Source organism: Zalophus californianus, chromosome 3 (genome assembly GCF_009762305.2).
Source record: "Zalophus californianus isolate mZalCal1 chromosome 3, mZalCal1.pri.v2, whole genome shotgun sequence".
NCBI classification, from domain to species: Eukaryota; Metazoa; Chordata; class Mammalia; order Carnivora; family Otariidae; genus Zalophus; species Zalophus californianus.
Window position 1 is genome coordinate 147,603,009 of NC_045597.1, and position 12,032 is coordinate 147,615,040.

Genomic DNA, 12,032 nt, shown 5'->3' on the forward strand with positions numbered 1-12,032 from the left:
GTTCTTTATAGATCGTGGACATTAGCCCTTTGTCTGTAGTGTCATTTGCAAAAATCTTCTCCCATTCCGTGGGTTGCCTCTTAGTTTTGTTGACTGTTTTCTTTGCTGTGCAGAAGCTTTTTATCTTGATGAAGTCCCAAAGGTTCATTTTTGCTTTTGCTTCACTAGCCTTTGGAGACATGTCTTGAAAGAAGTTGCTGTGGCCAATGTTGAAGAGGTTACTGCCTATGTTCTCCTCTAGGATTTTGCTGAATTCCTGTCTCACATTGAGGTCTTTCATCCATTTTGAGTTTATCTCTGTGTATGGTGTAAGAGAATGGTTGAGTTTCATTCTTCTGTATATAACTGTCCAATTTTCCCAGCACCATTTATTGAAGAGACTGTCTTTTTTCCATTTAATATTTTTTCCTGCTTTGTCAAAGATTAGTTGACCATAGAGTTGAGGGTTCATATCTGGGCTCTCTATACTGTTCCATTGGTCTATGTGTCTGTTTTTGTGCCAGTATCATGCTGTCTTGGTGATCACGGCTTTGTAATATAGCTTGAAATCAGGCAACATGATGCCCCCAGCTTTGTTTTTCTTTTTCAACATTTCCGTGGCGATTTCGGGTCTTTTCTGGTTCCATACAAATTTTAGGATTGTTTGTTCCAGCACTTTGAAAAATGCCATTGGTATTTTAATAGGGATGGTGTTGAAAGTGTAGATTGCCCTGCGCAGCATAGACATTTTAACAATGTTTATTCTTCCAATCCATGAGCATGGGATGTTTTTCCATCTTTTTGTGTCTCCTTCAATTTCTTTCATGAGTGTTCTGTAGTTCCTAGAGTATAGATCCTTTACCTCTTGGTTAGGTTTATTCCTAGGTATCTTATGGTTTTTGGTGTTATTGTAAATGGAATCGATCCCCTAATTTCTCTTTCTACAGTTACTTGTTAGTGTATAGAAAAGCAACTGATTTCTGTGCATTGATTTTGTATCCTACCATATTACTGCATTGCTGTATGAGTTCTAGTAATTTGGGGGTGGAGTCTTTTGTGTTTTCCACATAAAGTATCATCTCATCTGCGAAGAGAGAGAGTTTGACTTCTTCTTTGCCAATTTCAGTAACTTTTATTTCTTTTTGTTGTCTGATTGCTGTTGCTAGCACTTCTAGTACTATGTTGAACAATAGTGGTGAGAGTGGGCATCCCTGTCGTGTTCCCGATCTTAAGGGAAAAGCTCTCAGCTTTTCCCCATTGAGAATGATATTCACTGTGGGTTTTTCATAGATGGATTTTATGAAATTGAGGAATGTTCCCTCTATACCTGCACTCTGAAGAGTTTTAATCTGGAAAGGAATTTTGTCAAATGCTTTTTCTGCATCAATTGAGAGGATCATATGGTTCTTGTCTTTTATTAATGTGTTCTATCACATTGATTGATTTGCAAATGTTGAACCACACTTGCATCCCAGGAATAAATCCTACCTGGTCGTGATGGATAATTCTTTTAATGTACTGTTGGATCCTGTTGGTGAGGATCTTGTTAAGTATTTTGGCATCCATATTCATTAGGGATATTGGTCTGTAATTCTCCTTTTTGATGGGGTCTTTGCCTGGTTTTAGGATCAAGGTAATGCTGGCCTCATAGAACAAGTTTGGAAGTTTTCCTTCTGTTTCTATATTTTGAAACAGCTTCAGAAGAATAGGTAGTATTTCTTCTTTAAATGTTTGGTAGAATTCCCCTGGGAATCCATCTGGCTCTGGACTCTTGTTTTTTGGGAGGTTTTTGATTATTGCTTCAATTTCGTTACTGGTTATTGGTCTAGACAGGTTGTCAATCTCTTCCTGTTTCTGTCTTGGTAGTTTATAAGTTTCCAGGAAGGCATCCATTTCTTCCAGGTTGCTTAATTTATTGGCATATAGTTGCTAATAATAATTTCTAATAATTGTTTCTGTTTCCTTGGTGTTAGTTGTGATCTCTCCCCTTTCATTCATAATTTTATTTATTTGGGTCTTTTCTCTTTTCTTTTGGATAAGTCTGGCCAGAGGTTTATCAATCTTTTTAATCCTTTCAAAGAACCAGCTTCTAGTTTCATTGATCTGCTCTACTGTTTTTACGGTTTCTATTTCATTGATCTCTGCTCTAATCCTTATTATTTATCTTCTCCTGCTTGGTTTAGTTTTTATTTGCTGTTCTTTCTCCAGTTCCTTTAGGTGTAAAGTTAGCTCGTGCATTTGGGATTCTTCTAAATTTTTGAGTGAGGCTTGGATGGCTATTTATTTCCCCCTTAGGACCACATTTGCAGTATCTCATAGGTTTTGGACTGATGTAGGGTTTTTGTTCTCACTGGTTTCCATGAGTTGTTTAAGTTCTTCTTCAATTTCCTGGTTGACCCACACATTCTTTAGCAGGATGGTCTTTAGCTTCCATGTGTTTGAATTCCTTCCAAATTTTTTCTTGTGATTGAGTTCCAGTTTCAAAGCATTGTGGTCTGAAAATATGCAGGGCATAATCTCAATCTTTTGGTATCCGTTGAGACCTGATTTGTGACGCAGTATGTCATCTATTCTGGGGAAAGTTCCGTGTGCATTTGAGAAGAATGAATATTCTGTTGCTTTATTGTGGAATGTTCTGTATATATCTATGAAGTCCATCTGGTCCAATGTGTCATTCAAAGCTCTTGTTTCTTTGTTGATTTTCGGTTTAGATGATCTGTCTATTGCTGAGAGTGGACTACTGAGGTCTCCTACAATTAATGTATTATTAGCAATATGTCTCTTTATTTTGGTTAACAGTTGGCTTATGTAGTTGGCGGCTCCCATGTCGGGGCATAGATATTTACAATTGTTAGATCTTCTTGTTGGATATACCCTTTAAGAATGATATAATGTCCCTCTGGATCTCTTAATACAGTCTTTAGCTTAAAATCTAATTTGTCTGATATGAGAATTGCTACCCTGGCTTTCTTTTGAGGTCCATTGGCATGAAAAATGGTTCTCCATCCCCTCACTTTTTCTCTGGATGTATCTTTAGATTCAAAATGAGTCTCTTGTAGACAGCATATGGATGGGTCATGTCTTTTTATCCAGTCTGCACCCCTGTGCTGTTTCATGGGAGCATTTAAGCTGTTCACGATGAGAGTGACTATTGAAAGATATGATTTTAGTGCCATCCTATTGCCTGTGAAGTCCCTGTTTCTATAGATTGTCTCTGTAAGTTTCTGTTCTATATCACTCTTGGGGTCTTTCTCCTTTTATAGAACCCCCTTTAATATTTCTTGCAGGGCCAGCTTAGTGGTCACTTATTCTTTCAGTTTCTGCCTGTGCTGGAAACTCCTTGTCTCTCCATCCATTCTGAATGACAGCCTTCCTGGATAAAGTATTCTTGGCTGCATGTTATTCTCATTTAGTACCCTGAATATGTCTTGCCAGCCCTTTCTGGTTTGACAGGTCCCTATGGACAGGTCTGATGTTATTCTGATGTTCCTCCCTTTGTACGTAAGAAATCTCTTCCCCCTAGCTCCTTTCAGGATTGCTTCCTTGGTTCTAAGATTTGAGAGTTTTACTATTATATGTTGGGGAGTTGATCCCTCTCATTGATCTTGGGAAGGATCCTCTCTGCCTCATGGACACAAATGCTTGTTTCATTCCCCAGATTAGGGAAGTTCTCAGCTATGATTTGCTCAAATATATCATCTAGTCCTCTCTCTCTCTCCACTCCCTCAGGGATCCCAATAATTCTGACATTGGAACGTTTCATGGTGTCATTAATCTCTCTCAGGCTGATCTCTTCAGCTTTCAGGAGTTTATCCCAGGCCTCCTGGCTTCCTTCTTTTCTATCATCTTCTAGCTGATCAATTCATTCTTCAGCCTCATTTACTGTGGCTGTCAGAGTATCCAGTTTAGACTGCATCTCATTCATGTATTTTTAAGTTCAGCCTGATTAGATCTCATTTCTGCCTTTAAAGATTCTATATTGTCACTAATATTTTTCTCAAGCCTAGATATCAACTTCATAATTGCTACTCTGAAGTCTGTCTCTGACATCTTGCTTATATCCATATCCATTAGGTCTGTGGCAGAGGCCATAGTCTTTGATTCTTTTCTTTGTTGGGGGTGCCTCCTCTTAGTCATTTTGTTGAAGGGTGGTTGAGGGAATGTAAAGAGTCCAAAGTATTAACCACAACCAAAGCAAGATGCACCCATTTTATAGGGAGCCTAGGGTTGTCGTCCTCTTGTTCTTCCACCCTGTCTTCCTCCGGGGGAGGGACCTGCCGTGCTGTTTAATGCAACCCTGCTTGGGCAGAGTTGCCCTGCCCCTTTTGGGGAGGGGGGGGATGGGCTCAGTGGAAACCAGTTTTTTGAGCTTTTGTAGCTTTCCGAGTCTCTTCTGTCTCTTCCGAGAGTCAAAGCAAAAATCACCATACCCAAACCTATGACCCAGAGCAGAGAAATTGTAGTCTGCTCTTCACTGAGCCCTCCAGGACACAGAGACTCCATTTCTGTCTGCACTGCTAAAAAACGCAGCCTCCCTTGTGGTGCACCCCACAGCAACTCTCTCAGAGGTAGATCGCAGGGCCTGGTGTGTCTCTGCCCTTTGTGCTTCTAAAACCACAAGCCACCTCAGTTCTTGCATGCACCCACAGCTCCTGGATCCTGTCTGGGGGCTGCACTAAAGTCCTTCTCCTGCCACTACCGGTCTGTGAGTCTGTGCCCCGTTCCCAGCTGGGGACGTTTTTGTTTTTTGGTGTTATATCACTTTCCCGGCACCAGCTTATGGCGGCTCCCTCTCCCTTTTATTTTCTGATACCTGCCCGCAGAATCATGGCTCCGCCCTTCATACCTCACAACTGCCAGAGATTTTCTGCTTGTAGAGATCCAGATATATATTCTTACATCTCAGGCTGATTTCTTGGGTGTTCAGAATGGTTTGGTAGATATCCAGCTAAATTCAGGGGACCGGTTGAAATAGGGTCCCCTACTCCTCTGCCATCTTGCCTCTCCTAAGCTTATTTTTAATCCATTTTTCTCTCTACTGTTTTAGAAACTGTATGCTATGTATATTCCTTTTGACAATTGCCTTTGAATTTTGCATGTGTGCTTAAAGTAAAAGTCAAAGTTCAAATAATTAACTTCTAAATCACTATTTCATATCATATTTAACCAATAATTTAGTTTTGATTTTTTTACCAGCTAAACTAAAATTCTGATTTTTATACAGTCAGGTTTCAGTTATATTTGTCCATGTTTACCAATATTTTTTTGTTCACCATTCCTTTTTGCATTTCATACTTTCTAGAATCACCTTCATTCTTCCTAAAGTAAATCCAGTCTTTAGAAATGTCATTAGTGAATGTATTTGGGGAGTAAATCCTCAGATTCTGTTTGATAAAACTATTTTATCATGTTCTGGGATATAATTATGGCTGGGTACACAAGTCCTTAAGGACAGCTATTTTTTTCTTAGCACTGTAAATATATTGTTTTACTGAAATGGTCTACTTTTTCTCTATTTAATAATTCCTGCATAAGTGATTCTCCCCCTCCCCTACCCACACACACCTCAGTCGGCTTTTAAGGTCTTTCTTTTATTTTTCTTTAGTATTATTATGGTGAACAGTTCTGGACAAGTTTCTGCTATTTTTCCTCTCCTGTATTGCCTCTCCCCACTCTTTATTATTTTCTTCTAAAACTCCAGTTATGTATATTTAGATCTCTTTTTTTTTCTTCCACATCCTTTAACAACTATCATATTTTCCATTTCTCTATGCTGCATTCTGGTTAATTTCTTCAAATTTGTCCTCCAAAAGACCAATTCTTTCTTCAGCTTATCTAATTTACTATTTTATCAATTCAATGCATTTTGAAATTTCTCTGTTTAATCAGAGTATATGCATATATATATAATTTCTGAATAGTTATTTTTCAAATTTGACTGGACTTTTTTGATAAGTTCTTGTTCCATTCCTATGTTTTCCAATCCCTTCTTTATATATTTATACATATAAGATACACTTTTTAAATATTCTTTATCTGGTAATTCAAATATCTGAAATAGTGATGTCTAATTCTAATGCTTTTTTTTCCCTGCTAATAGTCACGGGGATTTGTTTCTTCATATTTGTCTTTGTGTGTGTGTGTGTGTGTGTGTGTGTGTGTAGGGGGCATTACTGTTATATGTAAGCTCATTTTTGATGGAAATGTATCATTGGGAATTCTATATTTGGATAGTGTGTGTTGCTCTAAAGAAACTCAAATTCAACACATTAAATATGTACAGTTCTTTGAGTACCAATTATACCTCTATAAAGGAGTTTTAAAAATTTCCATATGCTCTGCTAGGCATCTGGAAGAGGTATAAACACAGGTTCATTTTAAATTAATTTCTCACTTGGAATTTTATGACCATACAGCAGATTTGAACCTCAAAGTCATATTGGAATTCATAATCATAGATTATCTCTTAAGAGAGATTTTTATTTTTTTTCCTCTTATTCCTCTATCCACAGTTGTAGCCAAGACATAGTTTATTTGTGCTGCTACCTTTGTGGCATGAGTTTTTTGTTTGTTTGTTTGTTTGTTTGTTTGTTTTGACAACTCTTCAACCAAGGGTATAGCTCTTTGGCATCTAGTATATTTTTAGAGGCTCTTACTTAGTTTTGATTCCCCATTTTGTTTGTAGGTATTGCCAATGCTCATAGAGCAAGCATCAGCTTCAAAACTTGCTTACCACTCTATATTTGTGTTATTACAAATTTTTTACTCTCAAAGATTTCTCTTAATGTGTTTGAAAGCTTAGCTGCTTTTAACAGGGTAGTTTAAATTATTTATATAGAATTCTGGGCAAATTTTTAGATATCTACTCCAGCATATTAATGGAAACAGAAAAGCTTTTTTTTTTTTTTACTTTGCTTTTAAAATAGTATTATCTTCACACTTAATTTCTCAGATCTGTGCACTCTTAATTCCAGTTAATTCTACCAAACTGAACATAAACAAAAACGTATATCTATAAAAACAAACTCAAAAAGGTTCACAGGATTTAAGTAAGACATTTTATACACATCGTTAGTACCTATTGGTTACTCATTTGCTGGAAGAAACAAGAGTTATCATCTAAATTTAAGTTTGAACTAGTTCTAATTACTAATACTACTTTCTGAAATTAGGACAGTCTTTTTGTCTAAAACTTTTATTCATTTGTGTTTTTGCATAATTGACATACACCAATTCAGTATGCCTGTAGAGATGTACTGCAGAAAGACTTCCTATATCACTTCAATCCTGAGTATTTACCAAAACTCGGCAATAGAATCTTGCTGGATTATATGCAAAGCAAGTTAGATAATATTCAAGTAGGAGAAGATTAATGGCAGACAAATCAATGAATAAATGTTGAGGAATATATTAATTAAATAATGGATTCAACAAACAAATGTTACTGAATACTTACTGTGTGTTAAGTGCTGAAGATATAGTGGTAAATTTATTTCATAGTCAGGAAGACAGAAGAGTAAACATTTAATTATGATATAACATAATGAGTTTTGTAATAGAAACATGTGTAGAATGCTTCAGGGGCACTAAAGAAGGATATTTATTTACTTAGGCAAGGCTTTCTAGTGGAATTAATACAAACTGAGTGAAGCCTAAAAGATGAGAAGTTAAAAAGAAGGCATAGGGTGTTCCAGACAAAGGAAATAGCAAAAACAAAGGCCCAGAGGCATGGAAAACATGATATATTTAGCAAATTATATCATTCTGTGTCTACAGACCATAGATTATATATGAATAGATAGAGACTAGCCAGAGTAGACACTGCAGAGGTAAGTGAGAACATCAGATTGTATGGTATATTTTATGCCTTCCTAAGGAATTTGGGCTTCATTGTGGAGAATCTCTGGAGGCCTTTAAACAAGATAGTACCAAAGAATAAAGATCTACTAAAGAATTTTAATTTCCATTTCACAAATTGCTGGGGAAGAATACAAACTAATTACAATTTTCTTTTTCTAATAAATAGGACCTCAGGTTCATGCCACAGCCCAGGGTACTTTCCCTTCTCGTGCTCTCTCAAATACGTAAGTATCTAAGAAAATTAATGTGTAAATATAAATTCATATTTTAATAATTCCATGAGTTCTATTCAAAAGCAAATGATCAAATGGAATCCTCTAGTAGTTCTACTTGGATTTAGTGAAACTTCTGTCTTTTGCAAACTCTCAGCACTAAGCTTAAATTGTAAAGCAGACAAAGCGAATGTTTTTCCTCTTCCTTCTGTTTCCTATCCCCACTGTGGTTCTACACTTCCCCCTTCACTTCAGAGTCTTCATACCAGTTCAAGTATATCCTACCATAACCCCCCCTCTTCGAGAGTTTTCCAGCATCTGGACCTTGTTCCTTTGCTTTTATCACCTTTGAAAAATTTACCATTTCTTAGGCCTTTTGAGATTATTGGCTTCCCAAGGATGGTAAGTTAGTTTACTGCAAATATTGATGACTTAATCAATTATGCTCCTAACGGGTATTTGCAGTATAATCCCAAATAATAACCTCTGAGGATGGAAATTGCAAGTCTCTGAAGAAGAAATTTGGGGGGCCTGAGGGATTTTCATTCCTCAAACCTCAATGATCACCTATTCTATTGGTGGTTATGTATGGTTTTCTCAACTCTTGGGGGGCAAAACAAAAAACTATTATTTTAGACCCAATATCATCACGTTCTTATAAAGGTAATATGCCAAATAATGTCCAGGATATACATTAGAAACCCCAAATCCCTATGAAAATGGTAGGTCAAAGTTAAGAGATGTAAGGTGGTAAAGGGTATCAAAATATTCAGATCAAACTTCCTTGGAGGAAGTATCTTGATTTAGGACTGATGGCTGTCAATTTAACTGACTTACTGAGAGTTCATAGGATATGTAGCACTATAACAGATGCAGAAGGAAGAAAACTGATGAGTTCAGTTTAAAGTGCAAAGTGGAGGAATGACAATCATGTGTAAATAATGACTATTTTTATTTTACTTGTTGAATAAATACATTTTTATTTATTGGAAATATAAAGTCTTAATTCCTGCCTCTTCATTTTCTCCCACCCAAGATTACAGAACCACAGAATCATTTCAATGTCTCATAGCAAATATTTTGGCTACTCTTTCATTAAAAATCTTAGCTCAGCTAAGATGATTAATGCTAGGCATGGCCTGGAGCTTCTTCACCAGTCCCTCCCAAATTGACGGGAATGAAATACTTTTAGTTTCACATACCCATTCTAACCTCAGGTCAGAGTACAATAAAAAAACACAACAAACAATCCTTTCCAGTCTGACTCTTCCCATCATACACATATCCCATTCCTTGTGTTCTGATTTAACTCCAGATTTCATAAGACTTTATGGTAGAATCAACATATCTGATATAGTGTCCATGTCATCTTCCCTCTCTTTCTTCTATTGTTTAGTTCTATTTTTTTCTAATGTTAATACGAAAGGCATACAGAAAGGTTTATAAGATAGACGTGGAAATTCAGGACCAAGAGAATGAAGACAAATCAAATACCATAGCTGTGGGGGTAAACAGAGTTGCAATAATTATGCCCTGCACTTAGGTAATGAGTAAGTTCATATTATTGGATGGAAGACATAAGGAGTAACAGAGTGAAGAAGGCAGTAAGCCTGCAGCTGTGCAGACTGTGGTCAGGAATCTGTAGTTTATTTAATGGGTGGCACTCTGATGGTTTGGAGGGGGAATGTAGCGGTCATGTTAGCTTGCATGATAGACAACTCTGATAGAAATATATAAGAAAAATTGAAGGCAAGAAACCAGGAATCAGTTCTAGAAGCCCATATTAGTGACCTGCACAAAGGTTTCATTTGGTATTAGAGATTAGGCCTAGATCCAAAGGACTTTAAATGGGAATTTATTTATCAAACACTTATTAAGAAACTTCTATGTTCAAAACATAATGCTAAATGTTAGGCAGATACCACAATGAACAAAGCCATGCCCCTGTGATTGAAAGGTGTTGCTTTTCAAGGATACCATGGAGCTGGAGAAAGGGGATAGAAATAGGGCAAGTTAAAACCCCACAAAGCTCATAGTTTTTACCTAGATCAATCACTTTTTGAATAAACATTCTCTGGAATGCTGAAAGCCTTTGGTTAATTTTCAGAGTTCAGAAAACTGAAAAAAATGGCTACAAAAGCATTTATTATGAAATTATGAAAGAATTTTTTTTGCCAGTTTCCCCATTGCTTTTATGGAGGAGTAAGTTTTCAGAGCTCCTTACTCTGCCTTTTTCACTGATAGCATACTTTATATGGTTATTATAACTGTTCAAAGTGGTCTTCATTAAAGCTTTCTGTTATTTGGTCAATTTTATTCTTAAGTCTTTGCTCTTTGGATCTATATGCATGCCTTGGGGCAGAGAGCCTGTTGGGGACAGTTATCAATCATAGGTTGGACTCCTTGAGTTCCATTTGGTACCTACAGTATAATGTGAAGAGAATAGAAAAAATGAATCTGGGAGAGTTAGATTGCAGAATGTCTAGAAGAAGAAAATTATGCTTAGGTTGACCTGAGAAACCAGATTCTGAAAAAAGAAAGAAGGCCAAAATATAGAAAACATGTCACTGACATCAGCTTTCATGTTCTAGGTTCCATACTGCAAAAAGGTTCTAATCTAAATATGGGTTGTTACTACCAAGCCTAATTTCTGAGCTGAAACCAGTGAAGATGGTTTTTGTTTGTTTGTTTCTTTGTTTTGTTTTGTTTTGTTTTTCTGCCAAGATTTAGGATGTAATTCTCAGTCTTGCTGTTTCTCATGATTGAATTTTAGACTTTGGGAAAAACTGAATGTTATAATGTATAGCACAGGCCTACAAAAATGAAAAAGGAATGTCAATTTTCTTTTAAGAAAGTAGGAAGAGGATTGAAATATATGACAGTATCATATATCTGATTATAAGAAAAGAGTCCATGTTGAAATTTATGAAAGTATCATAGTATGGTCTTTGATCTGATTTTATTAACTATTTGTTTTTTCTATAATTTTCATTATTTTCTTTTATTTGTTACAATTCAGAAACTATGTTTTTTATTTCATTAGTGTGTGTTGATAAATAATTCTAATTAGAACACATGATAGAATATCTTCATATGAAGAAAAGGTCTCCATCTAAATTAGTATCGCATATGGCTAGGAACCTATTATTTTAACCCATAGTTACTGAATATCATTCACATATTCCCTTCCTGCTGTTTGGTGAAAGTGTAGGTGGGACCATGGGATTTAAAAGGGTAAGTAAATGATTATCAGAAAGCTCTGGACAAATCCTTTGCCTCATGGTACGTTTTAACAGACAGAAAGGACTAGCCCACCTTCTCCCTCCAATTCTGTGTCCTCCCCCAGAGAACCACAAAGCAGGCTTGGCAAAGGTGACTCAGAAGTAGACTTTTCAGATAGATATATTTTTTATGCAGCAGCTACAATTCTATTCTTCCAAGCAATAAAGTATGTAAGTATCAAAGGAGCAGGATAAATTGGGGAGGGGGAGGGTTGGACAAAAAATAAAGTTTATTCTTCCTTTTGAATTTCTGCAGAAAAACTCTCAGATATAAAGAAAAGAAACAGATGATTTAATGATTAGAAATTTTGGAAAAAGTTATATAAATTCTTGACCCTAGGTAATAACTAAATGCCTAACCTTTCTTGACTTTACAGAGAACAGAACCTCCTACAAAATTGCTTGCAACAGAAAGTATGTATCATAAAATCCATTGACAAAGTAACATTTTTATGGTACTTTCTAATGTATCATAATAGAAAAAAAACTGTGAATCAAATAATGAGTAATCATCTATTGATATTAGTCAATCTCTTTGACTTTTTTTTCTTTAAAGTTTACTTTCAGTTAATTCTTAAATTTTGCAGTGATCTAAAGTTCTTATCAAAAATAATGCTGGCCCTTCAGGAAGAAGTCTCATGGGCATAGAAATGTGTGGAATGACATTAAAGGACCTAGCCATCATAATAGCATCAAATAC

The 12,032-nt window shown here is 36.1% G+C and overlaps 1 protein-coding gene across 6 annotated transcripts in view; it reads left to right on the forward strand.

Annotated features, from left to right (window-relative positions):
* Positions 1-12,032, forward strand: part of FSIP2 (fibrous sheath interacting protein 2) — a 103,811-nt gene that overhangs the window by 36,913 nt on the left and 54,866 nt on the right. For all 6 annotated transcript variants that reach the window (XR_003519251.2, XM_027590452.2, XM_027590453.2 and 3 more), the window contains 2 exons: positions 8,006-8,063; positions 11,710-11,746. Coding sequence is in view for 5 of the 6 variants with exons in the window: in XM_027590452.2 (XP_027446253.2) it covers positions 8,006-8,063; positions 11,710-11,746 (95 nt within the window). In the remaining variant the exon portion in view is untranslated. The remainder of the gene's footprint in view (positions 1-8,005; positions 8,064-11,709; positions 11,747-12,032) is intronic.